This window comes from Fukomys damarensis, unplaced genomic scaffold (genome assembly GCF_012274545.1).
Source record: "Fukomys damarensis isolate Sample0158 unplaced genomic scaffold, DMR_v1.0_HiC HiC_scaffold_23, whole genome shotgun sequence".
NCBI classification, from domain to species: Eukaryota; Metazoa; Chordata; class Mammalia; order Rodentia; family Bathyergidae; genus Fukomys; species Fukomys damarensis.
The window spans coordinates 52,327,696-52,355,573 of NW_022900935.1; the positions used below are offsets into that span (position 1 = coordinate 52,327,696).

Here is a 27,878-nt window from a genome sequence, read left to right on the forward strand (position 1 = left end):
ACACTAACTTAGACAGCTAAGGTTTTATTCATTGTAATGCAAAGCTGTTTAGGTTTCTATTGTGATTTAGAAAATTGGGCAAGTAAGGTGTCTTAACTGAAAACAGTAGTTAAAGGTAGGTTTTGTGTTTTTGTTTGGAACAATGGCTTAAACTCATCTTTCTTTTTCTTTTCTTTTTTTTTTTTGGTACCAGGGATTGAACTCAGGTCCTTGCACTTGCAAGGCAGGCCACCGAACAGTTTGGAACAATGGCTTAAACTCATCTTTCTTTTTCTTTTCTTTTTTTTTTTTTGGTACCAGGGATTGAACTCAGGTCCTTGCACTTGCAAGGCAGGCCACCGAACCGCTGAGCTAAATCCCCGGCCCTCTTTTTCTTGATTTATGTTAATTAGCAAGTTAATTAAAAACTCTGAAGTAAACTTTGACATTGGGTAAATTCATTCATTTCACTGTGTTACTAATTTTATTGATTCTAGCAGCTATTTAAAATATATTAAAAATAATCATTTATCATTTGCAGGATCAAGAAAATAAGTTTCAAATGGAGAAAAATCACTTAACGTGTACCTATGAGAAAAAGGTAATACATTTTGTGGGAAGCTATAAAACATTTAAAGTAGCAAGTGCAATTAATGGAGACTACCATTGATAAAGCCATAGATTTTAACCCTTAAAGAATAATTTATTTTAAGTTAATTTTAGTTAACCAATAATCAAGTTTTTCTACTTTGTCATGTTTAAAATAGCCTCATCAATTCAGTTGTTAATTATATCAAAATACTACTCAGGTATTTTATTTAAAGAGTGAAGAGTAGTACCATATCCTCTCATAATAAATGCATTGAAATTATATTTTCTTTCTACTAGTTTAAAAAATGAAACATGTACCAATAAACTCAATTAAAGCTTAAAAAAATGAAACACTGGAACTTATATTTTTTCTGTTGTATTATATGTGTAATGAGAACTTTGAATATTTCACTGAAGAAAATGAGACAATGAAAGAATTGGCTACTACTTAAAAATTGATAATTGTTTCTTATCATTTAGAATAGTATGTTCTATGGATTTTTTTGGAATGGAATAAACATTCTAGCCTCATACAAATTAAAGTTAAACATGATTTATATCACAAAATTCCTACAACATTTTGTAATATATCTTATCCATTCATACAGTTAGAAAATATCCATTAAATGTTCAATTGGGAAAGATATCATATTAGGTTTATAGTGATTTTTAGGATGAATTGGGTATACAGTGTACCCTTCAAGAACACTGGATAGCATGAAAAATGTTTCTGTCATTTAGCAAAGTACCTCCATGGACATATATTGATATGCATATGTGCTCTTTAAATGTTTGATGAATTGTATTCTTACTGTAGTTTTACTACAGCAAGGTCTTAAATGATTTAATATTTTAAAAATATCTAAATATGAAGGAGAAATTACTGCCTTTATTGAAATAAATTTTTTCCATTTCTACTGCTGAGCTATACAGCTTTATAAATGTTTTACTTACCAAAAGAAGAACATGTATTTCCTTCCTTGCACTGTATAAGGTACGTGGATCATCTGGGTTCACTATTCATTCTTTGGGCAGATCTCTGGCACCCCTTCCATTGCAGAGTATCTTTCTGCCACCTCCTGCTCTGTTACACCCTGGTCAGCCTCTTTCTGGGAGGTGGTGTCTCAGTACCTAATAAACAGATGAGCTGGTGTCATGGAGAAAGGCATGCACTGGCTGATTGTGGAAGAATATGTTTCTCTCCTAAACTTCTTTAAGCCCAGTTGATCACTGTTAGATACAGAGATAAACCTAGAAACAGTCTTTCTCTTACCATTATGTTTTCTTGGATCTTCAGCCAGTTAGTAAACTATGGTTTCTTCTGTCAGTCCCTCTCCTTGATAAATATACACAAGGAAGGGGAGATAAGACCTCAGTTCATCTTTATCCAGAGCCTTCTAACCATTCCTGTTCTAGTTTGCCTCAGGTACAGACCTAAGTCCTCTTTATTGGGCATCATAACTGCAGCTATTCTCTTGCTATAAGCTATCAATTGCCCTACTTTTTTTTAATATCATAGGTAAAGCATGTTAATTGTTTTCATTGTAAATAAGACTTGTTTTAAAATAATAGCAATCTTTTAAAGAAAAATAATCATATTTGCTCATGTTACATATGTTCTTAACATTATTTATTTTGGAAGAAAATGTTGCTCAGCATGTCACTTTCTGTTTTACAATTAATTCCATAATCTCCTTTTTAAAATTGACATCTGTTCTTTCTTTATTAAATTGATGTGACCTCAAGCCTTGAAGATTTGCTGTTTTGTACCCCCCTCAGGGAATATCCCTTTTGAATGCTCAAAGAGCTAACATAAATCTCACATAGCCCAGGTCTGTGTAACTGAATAGCTAAATGGGACATATAAGGCTTTTGTTTGTGAGGCAGTGTTACAGGTGTGCATGTTCAATAACTTTTGGTATAAACCTTAGTTCTGAATATCTGTTCAGGGGTGAGGAAATACCATCTGAATGACATTATTTCCTCATGCCCGTGTGAAAGCAGCAGGATGGGAGCATGCCATTCCAACTTGTCTTTGAGGTAAAAGAAAAAGCATCAGATGCTGTCCCTGATTTAAGCACACACATATTATCTAGTGATCTTTATTGATCTCTGGTGGCTGTTGCCTGCTCTTAAGATCTTTGAACATCAAACAAATAATAGGCAGTAAAACTAAATGTCATTGTTTGATGAAGTGTCCCAATCTGTTAAATCAGGAAATAGTTAGACTAAATGATTTTACTAGCAAGGAAACACCTGCCTCCCACAAATAACCTATTGCTTGTTTTGCAAACATGTACTAGAGAGTAAAGGATGGTGCTGTTTACCTAAAAAAGTTAATAAAACAGATGTTAAGCATGCATATTCTTAAATGTGCCAGAATTATCTATTTAAAATCATTCTGATGTAACTAACAAAAACATACGAATTATGATGGAATTTAAAACCGCTAAAATACAGTTATTCCAATGGTTAGTGTTCTTATATAATTCTTTTAATTGTGCTAAGATAATTTAAAATTTTCCCAGTTTTACATATACTATATTGAATAGTATTTTTCGACTACTACTGCCATGATTTGCTTTAAGAGGTTTTAAAAAGGAAATTATGCAGCAAAAAGATTTAGATAACTCATGTAACCCAATGTCCCATAGTTTTTATTTTGAGAAGCGAGGATTAGAGCAGTGAAGAGACATGGTAAGGTTATTCAGCTGGCTGTTTTTGTGCCAGCACCTGTTCTATGCTCTTTACTATGCCATGATATCTGCCATAGTATGTCTGTTACCTGATATGCAGCACAATACCTTTCTCATTTGTATAGGTATTTTTTTCTAGATTATTTAAATTCTTAGGATGCAACAAAGTAAAACATTTTTAGAAAATGTTCAATAAATGTGCTCACAGCTACCTAGATGAATTATTTGTAGCAAATTTCCATGAGTGAGAATATATTATGCAGCCCTAACTATTGGGTTTGAATTTTTATTATTAGCACTTTAAACTTACTACTTTTTTTGGTGTTAACAGTATACATTGGGGGAAAAAATAGAAGTATTAACACGTTACGCACTTTTCCTACTGTCATTGGACAGCATAAGCTCCCATCTCAGAGAAACAAATAAAAACAAAAAAGGAGTTGGGCAACAGCTCTTTCATGTTATTTGTTCTTTAATTTTCTTTTGTGTAAAAATAAATAATTTTAATCCAATAAGAATATTTATAGTCTTTTTTTTATTGAGATCATTGTACACTAATTTCTCACTTAGTGTTTATCCATCACCTGCAACTAAAAGGTAAAAACTAAATGCATAATCCAAAAAGATCCTGAAGCATACAATACAAATATATTCTATTAGGAAAAGCCAAACTGAGAACAGCATTTATAGACTATTACAGTGTGGGCCAGGTGTGCTGGGTGCTAGAGATATAAAAATAAGTGAGAAACAGCTTCTAGCTTTAAGAAACTTCCCAGTTGAAAACTGTGTGCATCAATATATGCATGCTTCACTCAGAGGACGGTCCCTCATCCTCCCACCCAGATAGTTCCATTCTTTCATTAGAAATCTCTTAAGTAGTTTTAGAAGCAGTAAATTAGATCAAAGTGCATGTTTTAGCACTCTGACCGGCATCAAGAAGTGGCAAGGTCTTAAAAGGGCAGGCAGTTAAGGGTATTACTATATTGTAGGACATTGTCCTCGACTTATTAATAAAATGTTTCTATATAGAGTTTTTAATTTTTTACATGTATTATTTATGTTCCCAATACTATTTTAAGACTGTTAAATGGAACAGTTTATTAATGAATCACAGTTCTTTGATATGCTTGCTGTCATAATCTCCATTTTTCAGAGCAGGCAGCTAAGACATAGAATGTTCAGGAACTGATAAAGTAGGATACAAGTCCAAGGAGTCCAATGCTAGGGCTTACACTCATAACTACCATGTAATTTTAGATAGATTTTTCTCAAAAGTGGATATTTAAAATTCTTTTACAATAATGGGATAGATATCAATGATTTTTAATGCAGTGTTTGAGTCTCAGAAAAATATTGAGAAGGAAATAGAGGGAAATCATGGTGGCAGGGTACATTAGAGATGCCGTCCTAGTATGTAGAATGCTAGCAACTTCTGTTAGCAGTTCCCATTAGTTTCCCATATAGTATATCATTTCAGTGTACCACAGGGGAGGCCTTGGCCAGGAGAAAATATAGGCTAATTAAAACCCATCTGAGAACTGGATTTTAGTTGTGATTATGAGAAAAAAAAACATTAAGAAACATGCAGTAGAAGCAAGATTATGCATCCTGTGTATTTTGTCAAGCATCAAATCTTGAGGGTGAACACTGTTCAAGGATAAGTAAGTACAAAAAAAAAAAAAGCCAAAATGGGTTCTGTCAAAAAAATATTGTAGGACAAGCGAATGAGAGCACAATGCAGAAGACTCACAGAAAGGGAAAACTAACCCTAGAAGAAGATACCAAGAAACTCGTTGTTGAATACAAGGTGATATGAGGTTTATGAAGGAGAAACAGTTATAAGGAATGAAGAGGGTGACGTGAAAATGGAGCTGACTGTTGTAACAGAACTTTAAGGAAGCTAAAAGCACATTAGCAGATTTAAAATCCACAGGGGAGCTGAGTGGTGTAGAACTGATGTTACAAAAGCTAAATCAGTTATATGAAGGAAAATATAATTATCTTTGATTTTAAAATAAAAGGGCAAAGAATAAAACATTTGGGGAATAATGATAGACACTAAGGCATAACAAATTGATGTTTTTGAAGAGGGCTTAGAAAAAGCTGACATAATAATTACAGATATAAGAAAAATTTCAGACCTTATCAGACAAAAATAAATAAAATATTGAAAAACATTTGAATTGCTGTACAAAGAAAATGATCTTATGTGTCCTGATCAGAGAGAAGATCAGGTACCATGATCAAATGGTATTTATCCGTAGGGTGCAAAAATTGCTTCACTAGGGAAAAAACAACAAATATATCACATTAATGGGATGAAGGATAAAAAGCACATTATGCTTTCAAGGTGCAGGAAAAGTATTTGACAAAATTTAACATCCTTTCATGATACAAACTCTCAAAAGATTAAATGTAGAAGGAATGTACCTCAACATAATAAAGCCTTTATGTAACAAACCTGTAGCTAACATCAGACTTCCCAGAGAAAAGGTCAAAGATTTTCCTGTAAAGTCCAGAGAAAAAGACAAGGATGCCCACTGCTGCCACTTCTTATCACCATAGTACTGGATGTCTAAGCCAAAGAAATTAATCAATATTTTATTTCAAGAAAGGATTTTATTGATGTAAAAACATATGTTTCCAGAGTCTTTACATTATGTCATCTCTGAGTTTACTTTGGGATTTCAATTTTATTCTGTGCATTAAAAAGACTGTAGGGCCGGGGATTTAGCTCAGTGGTGCTGCCTCCTGCATCGCAAGCGCAAGGTCCTGCGTTCGATCACTGGTACTGGAGAAAACAAAATAAAACGAAAAGCTTATATTTGGATTTGAATGGTATTTCTGTTATTTTGGTGATGTTTATGTTCCAATTTAACATGCTTGCTTTGGGATCCAAAGGAATCAAGATAATCTTGTAAGTTTTGAATGTAGTAAAATTTTGAATGTTTTCTTGTTTCCCATGTAAAAAATAAAATAGATGCATGACAATGATTTGCAAAGCAGACTGATCTTTCTCTTTCCAGTAATAAAAATTCTTTATGAAGTATTTTGATTTATCATTAAAATATGTAAGACATAAACAAGCAAGGAGAAACCCACAAGATTTATTTCAATTGTTTCAGAAAAGGCCTTTGACAAAACACAACATCAATTCTCAATAAAAACCTGAAGAAAATAGGTACAGAAGAACCTTATCTAAATCTGATAAAAGCCATTTTTGACAAAACAAAAATCAACATCATATTAAATGCAGAGAAGCCGAAAGCATTCCCTCAATAATTAGGTACAAGACAGGGATGTCCTCATTCACCACTTCTGTTCAATATAGTTCTTGAAACATTAGCCAGAGCAGCCAGACAAGAAAAAACAATAAAAGAGATATGCAGAGGACAGGAAGAAGTCAAATTATCATTATTTTCAGATGACATAGTCCTCCATAGAAGACCCAAAAAACTCCACCAAAAGACTCCTAGAATTAATAACCAAATCCAGCATAACTGCATACAGTCAGTACACAAATGAATAGTGCTCCTGTAAACTAATCATGAACTTACCAAGAAAAAAATTAGGGAAACAATACCTTTCACAATAGCATCAAGAAAAGTAAAATACTTAGTAATTAACCTAACCAAGGACATTAAAGAGCTGTATAATGAAAACTACAGTACTCTGAAAAAGGAGATGGAAGATGGTTTTAAAAAATGGAATAATATCACCTGTTTTTGGATAGGCAGAATCAATATAGTCAAAATGGCTATACTTCCAAAACTGATATACATTTAATGCAATCCCAATCAAAATACTACTAGCATTCCTCACAAAACTAGAGAAAGCAATACTAAAATTCACATGGATCCAGAAGAGGTCTAGAATAACAAGCAATTCTAGGCAATAAGAGCAAGGCAGGAGGCATTAGAGTCTTAGACTTCAAGTTAGATCCCAAAGCTACTGTGATAAAAAACAGCATGATGTGGGCAAAAAATAAACAAAACAGACATTAGGATCTAGGTAGCAGAATAGAAGATTCAGAAACAACTCCAGGCACATTCAGCTACCTGATATTTAACAAGGGAGCAAAAACTTACCCTGGAGGAAACAAATGGTGCTTTGAAAACTAGCTATTCACATGCAGAATATTGAACCTAGACTCATATCTCTCACCATGAACTAAGCTAAAATAAAAATGGATCATAGATCTAAAAATTAAAACAGAAACACAACATTCTGGAAGATAAGATAGGTAAAACTCTTGAAAACATTGTAGTAGGTAAGAACTTTGAAGATTCCTTCAAAAACTCAAACTGTAAATTCCATTTGATCCAGCTATTCCCCTTCTAAGTATCTTCCTAAAGAATTAAAGACAACATATTATAGTAGTGCATGTATACCTAAGTTCATAGCAGCACAGTTCACAAGAATTCAATCTTAGAATTGCCCTGTATGCTCACCATCAGATGAATGGATAAAGAAAAATATGGCATTTATATATACTAGAGTACTACTCTGTCATAAGGAAGGATAAACAAGTTATTTATAGGAAAATGGATATACTTTGAGACCATAATGTTGGGTGAAATAAATCAGACACATACGCTTAAATGTTGCATGATTTTTCTTATAAAGAAACCCAAATATAAATAAACAGCCAAATTAAAGATTAGATAATAGAAAATGAAACAAAAAAAAGTTCCCTGGAGGAGTCCTTGGTTTATTAATCAAGACATCATGATTTTTATCTTCCCATTTTGTGATGTTTGTAGTATCTGACAGCTTTTTGAAAGTATGCAAACTTTAGACTTCACTATCCTGAACTTTTACTCAGTTCATGATAATTTCATTTTGTATTTTTGTCAAGTAAATAAGCCCTTGAATATGAAAAAAAAAGTTATGGTATGTTATGTACATGTAATCACTAATGATGAGTGTATTCCCAATTCCCTAATGATGAGTGTAACCATTATATTCGGCAAACATGTTGATTAGACACAATTATTAATTTATTTACTAAAACACCAAGGCAAAGGCACAAAAGAATTATAAAAGGGGAAAGCCAAAGAGTGCAAGGTTTGAATTAGATAGTCCTAGCCAAAGTGATATAAATTCTGTTATTTTTTGACCTGCAGTAATTCTGTTTGTTATAGTTAGTAGTGCCATGTTTTTGCTGCCGTTCCTGTCTCATCCCATTGTTTATCACTTTTGCTTTTGTCCCATTGTGGTTGCTAGCAGGTCTGTAATGAGTATTCTTGATCCACGAAGTAAAAAGCCGTCTTACCCAGGCAGAGAGGCTCTGCATCCTCACTTAGCATGTATGTGGAACCATGGCTGCTGATTTTCTCCTCTTTTTCCGCCCTGTTCAAATGTAGAATGGTATATTCAGCAGAGAGAATCATGGGAAGGAGGTTCCCTCTTCAAGTCAGTAAAGGGATATACAAATCATGCCTAGCAGTGGAAGAGAAAACTATTTCAACCTTTCAACTATTATATTATTTCAACTGTTATAACCCTTACATGTGTAGGCAGTGCTGACACATTATAGTATTCTATTGAATCTTGTCAGATTCCTTTCCTTTGACTAGAGTATAACTTTAAAAAATGATAAGTAATTGGGGCCTTTTTGAGTTTCTTACATGTATGTTTATTTTTAGAAAACCATATGTAGGTTGATTCAAGTAATTTTTAGCTTTAAATGGGAACTTGATATTTGAAGTATAGTAATGAAATAATTCTATGGTACGTGATTATGGTTGACCAAATTTCTATCTTAGAATATCTCAATCTAATTTTATGCTAAAAGTCGATTTGAGATTATAGTTTTCTTATTTAGGTTTCTTTTTTGAGTAGACTCTACTTCCTTTCAGTACATTTCATATACTCTTGTCTTGGCAGGTTCATGATGTGCAGTTTGAACTTGATAAAGAAAAAGAAGATACTCAAAAGAAATTTCATAAACTTGAGGAAACTTTGAAGTGAGTAAAATCACTGTATGTGTATATATATTTTAAAATATACTCATGTTAAACTGGAAGAAAAGTAAATAAAACTAAGCATCATATTTTATAAGAGGCTCTCACAATGTTATTACTAGTCAGATTTTTAAAAGAACAGTCAGTTGATCTGTTTTTCGGCGATAGGAATGCAAGGAAATAGAAATGGTTTCAGATGACCTTGTCCTCTTAAATGGAAGCATATTTTTTTAAAACAAAACTTAGGTTTTAAGAAATTTAGAAATACTTCTGTTAATTTCATCAAGAAATTTGGGTAATGAGATGTTCCAGTTGTTATGTTTGAAAATTGGTTAGTATAAAAGCATTGTTTGGGAAGGGCTTTATCTTATGTAATATTTAAATCTGTGCTGAAACATTAGAGTTTGTCTTCTCCATTCTCTTACTAGCTTGGTTATCTCTTACTTGTGAGATTTTACCTTGAAGTTGGAAAACATTTCTTTAGTCAGAATTGAGTTTCCAATGTGTATCAGGCAAGGGTATGATCCTTTCCCAGAACATGGTATAGTCTGGAAAGTTATTTAAGAAATTTGGCAGTTACAGTTCAGAGCAATGAGAACTTTAATTAGAGGAAGGTCAACAGGGCACCTGACCCACGAGAGTGATTTAAGACAAGAAGATTCCACAAAATCAACTAATTCTGTTTTTCTGCTTTCTCAAATGTCCAAATAGGAATAACTTACAGAAAGCCCAAACAGGACATCCGGCATCAAACTTCACATCAGATTCTTGCTGTCAAGACTGTAGAATCATTTTATCTCATTCACTTTGTTAGTAAAATAACTAGTTTAGTTGCTGAAATCAACTTAAAATATTAAATAATCTTAAAATAATTTATGTATTATGAGATAACAAGATACCAATTTTTAAATCTACACAAGGACTCACTGCTTTTTATATCATTAAGAATGAATTAGATAAAATCAAAAGAAAATAATATTCATCAAATATTATTTCAAATATTGTATCTTATACCACAACTTGAATGATGATAAAACTAACACTCCTTTAGAGATTAATAGGTCTTTGCCAAAATACCAAATTTTACTTGGAGTTAAAAGAAACTATTTTAGAAGATTATGAAAATTCCTCTGTAGATTTATTCTTGTCCTTCCCTAAGTAGGTGATGTCATCATTTTAGCCAAGTGTCTGGCTGATCTTAACAGTACAGCACCCAGAATAACAGGAATAATTTAAACTGAAAGTAACAGAAAGTTATGTGAGGTCTGAACGTCAAAGCCAGTGGCACCAGTGTTGTTTGTGTCTTTATTCTTTCTTTCATTCATTTAATAAGGTTTTATTTTTTTTTGTGCAGTTGAGTATATAGTTGAGAATACCACAGAAAAGAGGAGCATATGTATGAATATTCATATATAATATATATGAACACATAATAAATGCAATATAAGTCACATGATTGTAAAAATATAAGAGGATCATCAGTAGGACTGGTTGACAATACACCTATTGTTCTTTCCCTGAGTTATGAGGGAAGACTGGGGAAAGGAGAAGTTCTTTTGGGCTTCTGGACTTATCCTGTGGTCTGCAGAGATGCTGGCTGCCAGTCGTTACTCTCTCTTTCTTTTCTGCTTTGAGTCCTGTTATTCACCACACTTCTTTTCCTTCACCTGTGCTCCTGTCATGTGGTGCTTTTGTCCACCTCTTCTAATGACTTCCCAGGTCACAAGTTCTGATTCTGTCATAGGATTCATCATAGAATTCTGCAGCATATAGGGCTATTATTGTGAATTAAAATGATATACAGTGTGCTTGAGTTGTTAGTGGGAAAATTGGGTGTCCTTATATAACATGATAGTTGTGTCAAATACTGAAAAAGATTGGGAATTGTTCTGTGAGACAATTATGTAGTTGATTATGCGAGTTTCTGTAAACAATTGAAACTGCCAACTCAGTCTTTGGATTGGATCTCAAGTTGATATGTCAGAACCTGTCCATATTTAAGAGACATATCTTATTGTAGTTAGCATGCTTCACTTAAATGCTGACTCCTGATAGCCAATTACTTTTTATTATTTGTTGGAAATTAGTTTAATGTTACTGTTTTACTATTGTTTTCAATTTTTTTACATATGTACTAATCATTTTGTTTTCTATTTCATTTTTATTGTAGAAAATAATTTTAATATCAAGTAACTAAAGTTATATGAAGCTATACCTTCAAAGGGTATGAATTGTACATGTTCATTTTATATTTTTAAAAGCTAAGTAATTAAAGTATATGAGAGGGCTGGGGGTGTACTTTAGTGACACCACACCTGCCTGGCAAGCACATGGTCCTGAGTTCAATTCCTGATACTAGAAAAAAAAAGGGAGAAAAAAAAAGGACTGTTAAAGTATATGGGAGACTTAGACTAATGAATAGAAAATTTTTATAACAAAATAATTTAATGTTACTCTTTGTAAGACTAATACTGAAAAATATTGTTTCTCTTCTGGAGGAGTTAGAAATCTATGCATATGGGCAAGGGCCTGAGTTTGAGTCCCCTGCACCAAGAAAAATAAAAATGTATCAGTAAAAGATAGTATATGCTGTTTGCTTTAGTCTTTTTTTTCAATAATGTGGTAATACCAAATTTGATTTATAAATTTGGGTAGTATAAAATAAAGCATTGTTTTAAGATCTTATGCAAATTATCTATTTTAAAGTATTAATTGAAGCCTTGAAAACAATTTTTAAAGAGCCTTTTCAACCATCTCTTCAGTAAAATACAAAGGAGCTTAAAACCTATTTATGCTGATCAATTTTAACTTTTTGACATTATCAAATAGCAAATATAAACGTTTTTGTCTGGACACTAACAAAGATAAGTTTCTATTTTCAGGTAGTATTGAAAATACATAGTAGTAATGACACTATAATATATTTTTAGATGGTATGGTTATAAATAACCCTAGATGAAACAAAGCTTTATTATTTAATAAAAACATTGTTTTGGTTGTGGTTGTTATGTATATCCATATGTATATGTCTCAGTGTGAGAGTGAGTGTATACACCATAAACCTCTCATATTAAAAAACGAGAGAAACCAAATTCAAATCTGATCTGTAATCTCTGACCAGAGGCTTTTTGGTGTTGTTAAAATAAACTAATTATGCAATTTTGTTAAAATGAGATATCTCATGTAATCTATTTCATTAGTCTCTTTTTAATCATTAAAAGTTCTCATACTTTCACAATAACACTGAAATTTATGTCTAGCTAACTTTTGGTTAATTTATAAAATATAAAAATGTAAAACATTTGATTATATACATATTTGAAAATTTCATGGGTTCAGATGTAGCTCAGTAGTAGAGCACTTGCCTATTTAATATGTATGAATTCCTGGGTTTGATTCTCCCTGTCCAAATCTGAGATTAAAAAAAAAATAGAGTAATATACATGGAAAAGCCACCCCTCATAGAAGGTTTCTAACAACCCAATTTCTTTCATTGGAAGAAGCAGTGTACCAGCTTCTTTTCTGTCCTTTTTCATGCAAGCGTTAAGAACTCTGTTATTACCTTTCCCCCCTCATACTTTGCACTCTGTCCTTATTTGTTTCTTTTTATTTTTTATTTATCAGTACATCTTGAGGATAGTTTCATATAAAGATATTCTTCATTTTATTTGATATTTTATGTATTTGCTGTACTGTCATTTACTTAACCAAAATCTTCCATATATCTTCTACTACATAAATGGCTTGGCTTTTAACCTTTACATCTATGATATATTTAAAGGATGCTATTTAGAAGTCCTCTTTTCCTGTCTTTGCACTGTCAGGGATACCTCAGTGTCCTGAATAGACTCATATGTTTATCTTTCATGGTCATTTTGACATTGTGGAAGAGCCAGAAGTTGCATAGTGTCCAATCTTGTGGATGAGGATACACTAATGTTTTTACAAGCCTGCTTTTCCATTGGATGGTGCTGGGCAGCACCATAGTTTTGGTAGTACCAGTATGAAGGATAATTTCCAGAACTGCTTCAGAAAGTGGCAAGAATGATAGCAAGGGGACATACTCTGTCCCTTGACCAAGATTGGGATTTTCCTTCCCTTAGATTATAGCTTTTAGAAATCTCAGTTTTTCCTCTTAAACTTTTCTGAAGGCCTGTTGACCATTAACTGTATGTATCTTCTGGATCACCATGTATCTGACTCTGACTTTTCTGTGATGTCCCTTTTCTGTCACCATCTAGTTTTTGCCCTATGAATTGAGAGTATTCATCATGCAGCACCATAGTTGTCTATTGAAGTACAAAGTATACACCTAAATATTCACAAACCGAACACACTCATATAACCAGATGCTACACCAAGAAACTGCGTGTGAGCAGTTTCCTGCTAGGCCCCTAACTGGTCTGTACTTCATTCCAAGTGTAGCCACTATAGTGACTTCTTTTATCTCTTTTTTTAATGCCTAGATTTTTTTGCTCAACATTTAAATTTTTATGATTCTTCTCTATTGGTTTTTTTTTTTCATTGAGTTTATTGGTACGTTTTAGGTATACAGTGCAGTTACCTTCATCATTGGGATCTTGTACTTTTACATGACAGGTCTTGGTTCTCATTTTTTCCTCATACCTGCCCTCCTTTCACTCCCTCCACCCTTCACTATTTACAACCTTTTCTCTTGTTTCAGTACACTGTAGTTCATTCATTCTGATGTCAGTATTCATTGAGTTGTTTCTAGTTGGAGCAATTAATAGTGCTGCTTTAAACATTCTTTGGATGAATGCCTATATGCATTTTTGTTGGACATTTACTTCCGTTGTGTTTGTGCTGTTAGGTTAGATATATGTGGGGACGATAGTCCAGCTCCTGGAGCTAGTAGATTGTCCAGTGGTTTATCAGATGACCACATAAATGGAGTGGGATCTTGAGGGAAGACATTATTGAAAGCCTTTGTTCGCTTTTACTTCATCTAGAGAACAGAGTTATCATAACCAACTTGATGTAATTAAGATGATCTAAGACACACATGTCTAATTCATGAATGTGCCGGTTGATAATTGAGTGATTATAAACTAACTGAGCAAGGGTTATAAGTAAGAAAATATGTGAAAAATTCTAAGGGACTTATTTGGCCCTATTTACACACACACACACACACATATGCATATATATATGTGTGAATATATGTAAACACACATATAATCTCGCCAATAAAGATTTCTGTTATTAGTAGCTTTTTGGAACATTATTTTGATATATTACCGGTTTATAAAGTATAATGTCATATATATTTTGAATTGTTGGAAAAAAGTTCTTGACGTATTTCTGAAGCAATGCAGGATATTCTTGAATTATATTTGTGTTCAAGCCACCTGTCAATGCTTATGATATTTAGCAAATGTATCCTATTTTATGTGTATAGTATAGGGGGGTATTGGGGATGTTCTGGCCCTTGCACTAAGTTACATCCCCAGCACCTCCCACCCCTTTTTATCACAAAGACTACATCAAACTTGTGATAATCCTGTCTCAGTCTTCCAGATGGTGAAGATTATAGCATACACCACCATGTCCAGTTAGATTTGAAGTTTTATATACAATTTGAGATAAGGACTTAAAGATCTCTAAATTTGTGGACACATCATGACTTTGATATGAGGAATGTAAATTCTTGAGAATGTTCACTGTATGGTTATTATTAAGGTTTAGATCTCAAATGTCCCCAAAGGGCTCATATGTGCACAGGTAGGGCTTTGGGAAGATAACTGGATCATAGAGGCACTGTACTCATCAGTGGATTGCAACTAGGAGGTAGGCCTAGTTGGAAGAGGCAAGTCGCTGGGGGTGTGACCTGGAAGCCATGCAGTCATGAACTGAAACTGTGAGCCAAAATAAATCTCTTTTTTTTAAGTTGTGAGTGTTGGGTATTTATCCCAGTGACAAAGAGAGTGATTAAATTATTGGACGTCACTCTATGAAATTATTTGTATAGAAATTAGCAGCACCTCCTCTCCTTCCTTTATGTATAGTTTTGCTTTAAATAAGGAAATCTGTGAAATAGTTTTTGGCTGTTATTTTTCCAACAAACTGACATACAGCTTCTTAAAAGCAAGTCTTCTCACTTAATATGTATAGTATTTATAATCTGCTATCACAGTGGGAAACAGATTATTTACCCCTAAAGTTATATTTTTAAACATGAGTGGTAAAGCTTTCCTATATTGCTATTTTAAATCCCCTTAATTTATCTTTGGTTGCTTATTTGTTGTTTTAAATCAACATTTATAATATTAGTAGGAACATGGGGATTAATCTTCAAATAGGAATGCCTTGGAGTAAAGATATTAAAATGCAAAGTTGTAATAGCAGTTTTTTTGTACTTTTATTTACTAGACACTAATCTGAATAGAAGACTTAAATAGAATACTAAACAGTCTTGTGATTATTCAGAAAGGGAGGTAAGTTTTTTATTAGATTTTTTTTTAGTGGAGTCTTATTTTCTTTAAAATTTGGATGAAGTTGCATTAACAGCAAAGTCTTCTAGTTTACCCAGGAGCTACAATTTTGAATTTTGGTAGAAAAAAAAAAAAGAGCTAGGGCAAATCAGCCTTGTATGAGCATTTTAAATTATAGCTAAATAGTATAATTTTAAACTTGATTTTAAATATTGACACTGAGGAAATATAGCTTTGCTATTTCATTTGTAAGGTTGGTGAAAAATATCTCAAGGAATTATAGTGATATTTACTTTAAAATGAAAAAGGATTTAGATAAAGAGCTATCTAGAAAAAAGCTACCAGATTGTAAGGAACTATCTAGAAAAACGTTTTAAAAAGATACTATAAATGAGTAGTAAATGTAAAAATTTCTGTTCCTAATGTAGCAGGGTAAAAACGTCTTTACAAGATAACATTGACAGATTTTATTCTCTTTAGGAAACAAGATTGTACTTTAAAAATATTTTCTGGAAAGATTAATTGTAATTCTATCACAGCAGAAAAGTAGCCTATAATTTATAGTATACTACTTACTAGAGAAGATTTTGTGTTAGCCTTAGCTGATTAGTATGTATTGAGTGAATTTGTAAATTGTCAGTGTATTTTTCTATTACTGTTATTACTGAAATTTAAAAAATATAATTCTTAATGTACTATTCAACCAAATTATGTAATATTTTCTTATCCACCTATAATGTGACCTCTTACAACACAGACACTGTTGCTGAGTTGGGAAATAAAAAGGAAATATTTGACATACATGAAATAACTTTTGATTCCATTTAACTAGTATTAGATGAATTATTTCAAAGTTGAATTGTGTTACCATATATTGGTGAATTATAGTGGAATACTTTAAATAAAGTTAACTGTCAGTGCGATTCAGTCTTTAAGCTAATTCAAAGCAGAATTTTTAAAAATACCATTATAATAGAGGGCTATAGTTAATGGTTCTATCCAATGTTCTTAGAGGTAGAACACTGACTGCTAACAGTGTCCAATGAGGAAAATGTTCAAAGTATTTATTACTAATAAGAAAATAAAAGTAGCTTATGATAACATTAAGTAGCAATAACTACTGCCACATCATTTTTATTATTCTGAGCATATATTAAGTCTTGAATTCCTGCAGAGTAAAAATCCCCCTCCAGTGCTATTCTTTAATTTTAAAACTATCTTAGATATTCTTGGCCATTTCTTTTCTTTTTTTTCCTCATTTTTCCCCATACCTTGCCCTCCCTTCACCCCCTCCTTCCTTCTCTCTTCTGTTGAATTTTAGCATCAAAGCCTTACAAAACACTGTTGAGATTTTTATTGGATTTATATTTTTATAGGTTAATTTGAATAGAATTAAAATTTGAATGAAAAATTGGTCCTTTCCTCCCAATATACTTAGAAGGAAAAGCACATGTCTTCATTTACTTATAATGGCCTTTATTAAACATTTATCATTTTCTCCGCAAATGCTTTACGTTAGCTTTGTTAGTGTATGCTATTATTTTATATTTTATCTTTTGTAAATTACAGTTTCTAATTGACTGTTCCTTTGGAACATAAAGGCTTTGAAAAATATTGAAATGCTACATCTAGCATCTTTGCTGAATTTATTGTTGAAGTTTCAAAATTAATTTTCAAAGTAAATTATCTTGGATTTGATTTGCGGACAGACAATTGTATAATCAGCAAATAATTATATTTTTGTCCTTTATTCAGTATTTATACCTTCTCTCCTGGTATCACTCTGTCTTTCTGTGCTGCCTGGATTTCCAATAACATGTTTACTATCATGGTAGACATAGACATCCTGGCTTATAGGGAATACTGTCATCATGATGTGCACTATTTGTCTAAAAATGTTTGGCTGGAACATTGTATCACATGAAAGTTGTCTTCATTTTTGTTTAATATTTCTTTAAATTTTCAACAATTGTGAATGAATAACTTCACAATTTTCTGCTTTATAGAAATATGACATTTTAACCTCAATATGACAAAATGCACTGATAGGTTTTCAAATATTAAATGCGTTTTATATTCCTGAGATTAATTATAGCTAGTCACATTACATATTTTAATGTATTAGTGGATCCAGTTTAGATAACAAAGGATGACTTTATGTATGTACACATATGTGTATATGCATATGTATATACTATATTTAATTTTGTAATAAAGAGATTTTAAATGTTAAAAAAGAAGAATTTTTGCCCCTATAATTATATGTCAAATGGCTTGTTTGGAGTTCCTTTACTTTGTGCTGAAGCAGTTCTTATTTCCCCATGCTTTTATGGTACTAGAAGCATCTAATTGTGTTTTGTTTAGCTGATTCATTTTAGTCTCCTTTCTGAGTCATTTTAAAGTAAGAATCTATATTTCAGAGTTTCCCAGTTCAGTCCTTGACCGACTTTCTTTTCTATGTACGGCTCTCCTTTGGTGATCTCATTATGTCCTGGAGACCAAGTACAGTACCATATTTTGAGTAAAGTAAATTACACATCTTTATCTCTGGCTCAGATCACTCTGTTACCCCCAAGAATCTTTATTCAAGCTTGTTGTATTACTGATATAATTTCATATTATTAAGTTTTGATAACTTTTGTAAAATATATTCTGAATGGAGATGCTTTATTAAATATGTCAATTGCAAATTTTCCTCCAAACCATGGCTTATCTTTTCACTTTTTAAAAATTGATTCAATTTTTGTTACAATTTAGGTAAATATAATGTTCATGTTCATCATAGGATATTTGTATCTCTACATGTTATTTTTTTCACTTTTTGGACCATTTAGTATGATGTTGGTTGTTAATTTGTCATGGATTGCTTTTATAAGATTGTGATAATCTTAAGTGGAATACATGGGATGCATATGTGTAAATACCAACAGTGTGAGAAACTCAAAGTGTAAATAAGGAGAAAAAGGTATAATAGATAATGTAGAATTGGAAAAAAAGGTGCAAAGGGGGAGGGGAAATGTGAGGTGCAGGGGAAAAGAAAGATTGGAATAGTATTAACATAAGAAAAGAAAAAATGGAAGCAAAGTCTTTGTAGATAGGGAGGGGTGGAAGGATTGAGTGGGGTCAGGGGAATGGAGAAAAAATAAGAACCAAGATGGATTATATAAAGGTGCAAATTTCCAATGATGAGTGTCATTACATTGTATACCTTAAATGTACCAATAAAATTAATTAATAAAAAAGATTGAAATAAAGACCATGTATTTCAATTTCTGTAGGGTTTTATCTTGAATGGGTATTAGACTTTGTCAAATGTCTTTTCTCTGTCTATTAAAATGATAATGTGATTTTTCTCCTTGGCTCTGTTGACATTGTGTATTACATTTATTGATTTGTGTGCTGAGCCATCCCTGCATCCCTGCATCTTACTTGGTCATTGTGTATAAACATCTTGATGATTTGGTGCATTCTGTTTGCCAGTGCCTTATTGAAGATTTTTAGTCTATGTTTAGTAGGAAGTTTGATCTGTAGTTCTCTTTTGGTTGAATCATTTGGTTTTGATATCAGGGTAACACTTGCTTCAGGGGATGACTCTGGGAGTGTTGCTTCACTTTCAATTTCATTTAAGATTTTGAGAAGTAATATTCAATCTTCTCTGAATTTCTTGTAGAATTCAGGCGTGAAACCATCAGGACCTGGGTTTTTCTTTGTTGACAAGTTTTTAATTATATCTTCAATTTCATTGACTGGTACTGGGTTATTCAGAACTTTTATATCTTCTTTATTCATCTTTGGTAATTCACATGTATCTAGGAATCTGTTCATTTCTTCTGCATTCTCCATCTTATTAGAATAAAGATTCTGGAAGTAGGTATTAATGATCTTCTGGATTTCTGCAGGATCTGTTGTGATTTCACCCTTTTCAACATTAATTTTGTGGGTTTGAGTTTTTTCTTTCCTTTTTTGATAAGGTTAGCTAAGAATTTATCAATTTATTTAATCTTTCAATGAACTAACTCTTTGATTCATTGATTCTTTGTATTATTGTCTTAGTCTCAATTGTTTTAGTTTCTGTTCAGGTCTGTATAATTTCCTCCCTCATACAAGATTTGGGCTTGTTTTATTCTTTTTCTAGAAGTTTGAGGTTCAATATTTGGTTATTTGAGCTCATTCTGTTTCCTTATGTTAGAGTTCACTGGTATAATTTCCTTCTTAGGACTGCTTTCATTACATTCCATAAGTTCTAGTATGTCATATCAGCATTATTGTTGATTGTAGATACTGTTTAATTCTTTAATTTCATCTTTGACCCATTGGTTGTTCAGGAGGTTGTTATTTAATTTCTGTGTGTTTATGGAGTTCTGTGATTTCTTTTGCCATTGATTTCCAATTTCATTGCACTATGGTCTGATAATACGCATGGGATAATTTCAATCCTTTGCATTTATGTAAGCATGTTCTTTGAGCTTGTGTATTGTTTATTTTGGAGAACATTCCATGTGCAGCTGAGAAGAATGTATATTCTGATGCTGTGGTGTGGAACACTCTGTACACATCAACTAAGTCCATTTGTTCACAGATTTGGTTAAGTTCTCATATTTCTTTGTTGGTTTATTTGCTTAGTTATTCTGTCTATTTGTGATAGTGGGTTATCAAGGTTCTCCCACTACAATTGTGTTAGTGCTTATTTGATTTTTTATGTTTGTTAATGTTTGTTTTATAAAGTTGGATGTGCTAGTATTTGGTGTGTATATTTTTATAATTGTTTTCTCTTCTTACAGTTTTCCTTTAACAAGTATGTAGTGACTTTCTTTGTCTCTTGATCAGGCTTGGCTTGAAGTTTACTCTCTAGTACCCCTGTTTTTTTTCTGGGTTCCTCTCTATGAAGTATTGTTCTCCATCCTTTGACTTTTAGTCTATGAAATTTTATTTTTAGTTAAATGTGTTTCCTGTGTGCAGCAAATTGTTGGAGTTTGTTTCTTAATCTATTCTACCAGTCTTTTTCTTTTGATTGGTGAATTGAGACCATTCACATTGATAATTATAACTAATATATATTGGTTTATCCCTGTCATATTATTTTTCTGTTGTTAGTTCCCTGTCTTTTCATTCTGTTTAGTTTGCCTTGCCTGGTGGCTTCTATTGGTGTTCTTGTATTGTGGTCATTGTCACCTCTTTATAAAGCATCTTTCAGAACATTTTGTAGAGCTGGTCTCTTGGTCATGAATTTCTTCAGTTGTTCTTTGTCATGGAATTATTTTATTCCTCCACTCTGAAAGATAGTTTTGCAGGATACATCAGCCTTGGTTGGAGATTGCTTTCTTTCAGAACTTGAATTACATTACTCCGGGCTCTTCTTACCTTAAGAGTTTGTGTTGACAAGTCTGGTGTGATTCTGATGGACTTTTTTAAATAGGTGATTTGTTTATTTTCTCTGGTAGCTTTTACTATTCTGTTCCTATGCTGAATTTCTTGAATCTGTTTATGTACCTTGGTGTAGATTTATTTTGGTTAAGGCTAATTGGAGTTCTATATGTCTTTCTCATCTGTATGTCGTATTCTTTTTCCATGCTTGGGAAGTTTTCAGCCATTACTTCTGTGAACATGTTTTTTACCTCATTTGCACTGAATGCTGATTTTTCATTGACTGTGGTCTTGTGTTGTTCTCCTTTGTATCATTTTGTAACTGTTGGATCATTTTTTCCTGGTTCTTTGCTATTTTTAAAAGACCTTTCTTTTTTGATTACTAATCACAAAAATCTTGCCTTCTAGGTCTGATATTCTATCTTCACTTTCATTTATTTGTATTTGTTCATCTTTTAATAGTGCCTTTCTACAGTACAGGTTCTTACTTTAGATGCAATTCAGTTGTTTTTTTCCTGTATCAAATGTGATTTTTGACATCATATTATAGAAATCCTTTGTGATCTAGCCTTATATCATGAAATTTTCTCCTATATTGTCTTTTGGAAGTTACAGAATTTAGGTTTTTATTTACATTTACTTTCTTGTTGAATTAACTTTTGTACAGTGCAAGGTACTATCTTGGTATTTAATTGGGTGCAGTTTTTCTGTTGCGATGTTAAAGGTCTTTCTCTTTATCCTTATTATTGAAAATTATTATTATGATACTCAAGGTATTACTCTTTTTAGCTCTTTATTCTAGGATACAGTAAAACAGTAAACTTTTTAAATTTTCTCATAAAAATAATTTTAGTTAGTTTTATCTAATTTTTCATATCTATCTTGTACCTGTTTTAATGTTCTTTCATATTTCTATATTTGTAACTTCTTTCTTATATTTTCATCTGTGGTTTTCTTATGTCCATTGAGTATATGTTTAAAGAGATTTATGATGTCATTGATTTGCATTTTTACTCTTTGCCACCCCACTATGTTTTTAATCTCCTTTTTGTTTTCAAGATTCTTCTTTCACTCTTATTCATTCTTTCTCCCCTCCCCCATTGAACCCAAGGTCTTGCGCTGCACATGCTAGGTAAGCCTTCTTCAAATGGACTGTGTCCCCAGACAGATTTTCTTTTTGATCTTAGCTAATTCCTAAACACTAACTTACACCCTGTTTCATAAAGAGTATCTTCTTTCCTTCAGATGCCTCACAATTTTCCTCATCTTTTCTTGTGGTTATTAGATAATTTTAATGGTAGGTTTTCTTTCAGTGGATCTAATATATTCTCTTTCCTTGGTTTTACAGTAGCCTTCAGATTCCAGTGACTGTTTTTTTCCCTTATCATTCACATTTGAATAAGGTAAAGCCATGCATGGTGGCACACACCTGTAATCCTAGCACTCTGGAGGCTCAGGCAGGAAGATCACTGTGAGTTAGAGAACAGCCAGAGCTACATAAGTGAGTTTAAAGCCAGCCTGAACTGCAGAGCAGGACCCTGTCTCAAAAGCCAAAACAAACAAAAGAGCAAAAACAGCAAAAAGAATAAGGCATATTTTTATGTGATCTTACTGTTTTATTTATTTAACACAGAGCTCCTACTCTATGTGCACTCTTCTAGAGACAGTCATGTACAGTGTTTTTTGGGTAGTGATTGTCCTTTACCTCCTCTGTGTTGATTTGCATAATGATCATATTCTCCTAATGATCTGCAACTGCATAAAAACATTGGTCCAGCTGCTAGTGAAGTTCCAAATTTCTAGGAAAATATCACCTGTAGAAATCTGTTTTACCAACAGTACACCTTTTCATACCTTATATTCTGAATGTGAATTTTATAGTTCTCAATTCAACTTAAATCAGACTTCTTCCTATTTGTGCATTAACCTTTATTCCTTTAGCTGTGCAGATTATAGTTCTGTGTCTACAGTATAGCAACATCATTCATCCTTTACTTCACTCTAGATGTTTTCTGAGTGTTTCTTGTTCTAAAATCATATGTATAAAAACCAATAGATGTTAATCAGAAAAGGATATCATCATAGAAGAATAATAACTACCAAATATTTTAATATTTTTAGGCACAGAATTATTGACTCAAGGAAAATAGGTGTCTTCCTATTTCAAATTCCAATTCTTAAGTCTAATTTCATTGCTTTCAGGTAGACCTATATAATTTGGTATTTTTTCAATTTATTTTTATTTTGCTTTAATGGTATTTACTTTGTTTTGCTGGAGAGTCCTTCCAGGTTCTTTCACTGCCTTGTCTGTTTATCTTAACTCTTATTGTTGAGATGCTTTTCCTCCTCTCCTTTCTCTTAGGAATTGTAATATGCACATTGGGGAGACTGTGAGATGCTAGCAGCTGTCAGTTTTTATGCAAAGACTAGACTTTTCCTACCCTGAGTTTTGTGGAAGAATTCTTTTTGAAATTATATACAAACACACATTCTCACATACTCTTTATAATTGCACAATGAACAAATTTATGTTAAGTTAGCACCATCACTTTTGGAATCAATTATTATGATTTCCTGTAGATTCAATTATAGATTAGTTTATGGAACTAAAATCTAAATGCACAGTGACCTTTCCATGACTTTGGAATTTGATTTCTTAGAGAAAAAAAGCCCTTGATCTCAGCTTGCTTTGTGGTCTTGCTTCTTTTTCAAGAGGATAGAGTGAGGCTTGTGGAGCTGTATGACCTCCTGAGCAGTGTAACACAGTTAGCTTTCTGCAAAATTAATAAGTGAATCAAAGGCTGACTAGTGATCTCCCAAATGGTTTTTTCTTTTACTCCAGGAAAATCATCATATTCTCTGTTGTCATGAGTATTCTTTGATTTCTCACACCATTGAATATATACTTTATTAATGTAATAGACCACAGACAACTCTTTCTGAGCTTTTATCCCTTTAGAAAATTATTCTTGGCTTTATTTGTTCATGGAGTGCATGGTGAAACATTTATCATCATTTTGAGAGCAACAGTTGGCCTTCCACTAAATCTCTCTTCATCTACCACTAATTAACTGTAAAATGGTGGCAATTCTATTCTTTTGTTTTCAGGACAAAATACTGTTTCTGATTTCATTAATATCCTTCACTTAAACCCTCACGTTTTGCATTTTGATAATTTATATATTCTACCAATCCTTTTACCAGTCCTTTGCCCTCATTACAATTACTGCATCTTTCTCAATTTTAAGGTCTCATTCAAGACCTCTTTGGTATCTTTCAACTAAATTTGTCTTCTTAAAACATTTATGTATGATAAATATCCATCTGAAAACTTTTTTCTCAGTCTTACTTCACCCTCTTCGTCCTTGGTCTTCTCTCTCTCAGTACAGTCAAATTTCCTTAGAGTTGTTTCGTTCATTGCTTCCGCTTCCTCATCTTCTCTTCTTCATCACAAGCCAGTTTACTTCTGTCTTTGTGTTTCTGAAATTTTTCCTCCCAAGGTTTCCAGTTATCTCTGTCTGGACTTTTTTCCAGTCTCCTTTTCTTGTGATATTTTTTTTCTGTTTTTGTGAATCTAATCATTCTTTTGATCTTCTTTGTATTCAGTATTCTTTGTGTTTGCTCTAGTTTCATGTCCTGATAGACTTTCTACTTACACGCACAATTCAAGACAATAGATTTAGTACATCACTTCACTCTCAATCCATCATTCAATGCCATCCTTACTGCAGTGATTTACAGATGTGTATATTAGCATTGGGCTATTTGTGTAATTTTTTTCATGACACTTATTACTGTATGATTTTAAAATTTCTTTTATTTATACATTTTCTACTTTAAAATTTATTAATTTTATAGATAAACTATGGTATATGTATGAATGACATATTATTCAGCCAGGATTACGTCATTTAAACCATTCCTTTTTCTTGTTACTTCCTCCTTATGTTACTTTTATCTTGGCTGCTTCTGTCCTTTTTTTGGCTGCATCTTGTCCATTTGATATTTCCTGTTCAGGTTCAAGCTTTCCAGCAGATGATACAAATTCATGGGCTGTAGATGGTATCATACCACACATATATTTAGTTTGACCTACAGAATATTTTTAAATTTTCAAATTAGTTGACAACATTATAAAATCAAGAGATTTCATATAACACTTAGATTTCTGATATTTCTTTCATTTTTTTCAGTTTTTTTTCTTTAGACAGGTTCTTGTTATGTAGTCCAGGCTGGTCTTGAATTCACTGTGTACTACAGGCTAGCCTCAGACTCATAGTGATCCTCCTGCCTCAGCTTCCTGAGTGCTGGGATTACAGGTGCACACTACCACTCCTGGCTCTGATTTATCTTGGAACAACTTCTGGTAGCATTAATCCATCTTCTCTTGTGTCATCAAGTTGCTGGTGCTGACTGGAGAGTGTTTGGACTGTCATGAAAGAAGTGGTACCTATCTTCCAAGAGTCACTGTCATTTTCTACTAAATGAACAACTCAAATCGAAATCAATAACAAGCAGTCAACATGTAAAAACTCTAGTATTTAAAAACTTTAAAATTGTACTCTTAGATATAGGGTTAAAAAGAAAATTACAGTAAAATTGCCAAATATGTAAAACTGAGAGGATGTAAGAATATTATTCATCAAATGCTGTAGAATATATGTATGAATTGGTATCTAGATAACAACTAGCTAAACCTTCACCTCAAAAAACAAAACAGAACAATGAAGAAAATCTGAAAAAATGCTAAGGCCAAAAATCAATAAGAATTGGAAACATTATAGAGAATTACCAAACCAGTTTTTAAAGAGAAATGAATAAATTAAACAGGTTTCTGTTAGAGTAGTCAATAATATTAAACTTAAAAATTAAGCAACATTCAAGCAATAAAACCAACCCAGAAACATCATTATTATCCACAGAAGTGATGAAGTGTTTACTTCACTCTTCTCATGTTTTGTAACCTGTCTGCTATAGATACTTGAATTTGGGTTTCTGATTTATAGTTCTATGTAGGGTTTTGTTTGCTTGTTTGTTTGTTTGTTTTTAGGGGTTTTTCCTTCAAGGTGAAATTCAAGTTACATAAAATTAACTCTTAAAGTGAACAACTTGGTGTGGTGTACTATATTCACAATGTTGTGCAACCATTATCTCTGTCTAGTTTCAATTCATGTTCAGCACCACAAACAAAACTCTACAGTCATTAAACTGTTAATAACCATTCCCTGCCACTTCCTCGGTCTTCCATCTGCCTAGCTGCTCTCTATTTCTCTCTATGGATTTATCTTTTCTGGATATTTTAAATATATGCAGTCATATAGTGTGTGACATTTTGTGTCTGGCTTCTTTCACTTAATGTAGTATCTTTAAAGTTCAGCTGTACTCTAGCATGTAACATTACTTTATTTTCATGACTGAATAATATTCCATGTTCAAAGACCATAATTCATTTATCTGTTCAACTATTGATAGACATTTGAGTTGTTTGTACCTTTTGGTTATTGTAAGTACTGCACTTATGAACATTTGTACATAATTATTACTTTGAGTACCTATTTTCAGTTCTGTGGAGTGTAATTCAGTAGTAGAACAATTAACTGTTCTTCTACTTGGCTCTTAATGTTGGTCTTCAAATGATAACTCTAGCAGTTGGCACAATGATTTCCTTCTATCATGGTTGCAGCTGCTGCTATAGCCCACAGAAAGATAATAGTCATTGGGAGTTACATAAAGAGCTTCCAGGCATTTGATAAGCATATTTTATCTAATATGTTAATCTAGTCAAAAATTGAAATCATAGCTTAAATTCTTATCTAAAATTCATGGAGCTATAACTAAGAGAGTACAGTATTTTTATGTGGTATTTCTTATCAAGTTATAGTAAGTAGTTATGTTGTGTAAATTGTTCTCTTTACTTCGAAGGTCTTTTGTCTGTATCTTTTATACCAGGCTTCGTGAACAGAATTATTCTCTATTAATCAGAGTTAACAATACTCTGATAAATTTTTACCTCCTTCATCCATCTAAGTATAATCATCATCAAAAGAATAGTAAACAGAAAGCATTACCACCCTATTTATGCCTGAGAGTTACAGCAGCATTAGACTATTTTACCAGCTGGCTATTTCTTCAGTATGTAAGGTTGTCTTCTTTTCATAGCAGCTCATTTACGTGGTCATTTTGATGATTTTTTGTGTATATCTGAAAAATCAGAAAAACATTGTCAGTGATAGTGGTAAGAAACCAAGTCTTACAAACAAAATTCAAAGGAGACAATATCAAAACCGTCAGCATTATGGAAGCACATTGTTTGCATTGTGGAAGCACAAAGTTTCATACTGAATTTAAACTTGTGTTTTAAATCATAAATCAACTCAATTTGGCATTAATTTTAATAGTAAATCTCTTCCTGAAGATGTCCCCCAGTTACATTCTCAACAGAGTGGCCTAGATACCCAAAGACTACTTATTTATTTAGTACTGGGCATCAAACCCAGGTCTTTATGCATGCTAGGCAAGTGTTCTACCACTGAGCTTCCCCCAGACCTTTTATGTTTTGTATATAGTAAAAGTCAGCCAGCAAATTGGCAGAGCACGAACTAATATGTAAAGATGGACAGTGCAGGGTGTGTGTGAAGAAAGTCAAGAAATAAGCCCAGCTGAAACTTACAAGTCTGGGTGACTGGTGGTCCAGATTGAGGATAACCCTCCATTCTTCAAGAAGTGAATGGTTGGGCCGGGGATTTAACTCAGTTGTTCCGGAGCCTGCTTCACAAGCACAAGGACCCGCGTTCGATCCCCAGTACAAAAAAAAAAAAAAAAAAAAAAAA

The 27,878-nt window shown here is 32.6% G+C and overlaps 1 protein-coding gene across 7 annotated transcripts in view; it reads left to right on the forward strand.

The window, feature by feature from the left end:
• Cep112 (centrosomal protein 112) overlaps window positions 1-27,878 on the forward strand; it is a 521,506-nt gene that overhangs the window by 147,841 nt on the left and 345,787 nt on the right. For all 7 annotated transcript variants that reach the window (XM_010616816.3, XM_010616812.3, XM_010616814.3 and 4 more), the window contains 2 exons: window positions 521-580; window positions 9,156-9,235. In XM_010616816.3, the coding sequence (XP_010615118.1) occupies window positions 521-580; window positions 9,156-9,235 (140 nt within the window). The remainder of the gene's footprint in view (window positions 1-520; window positions 581-9,155; window positions 9,236-27,878) is intronic.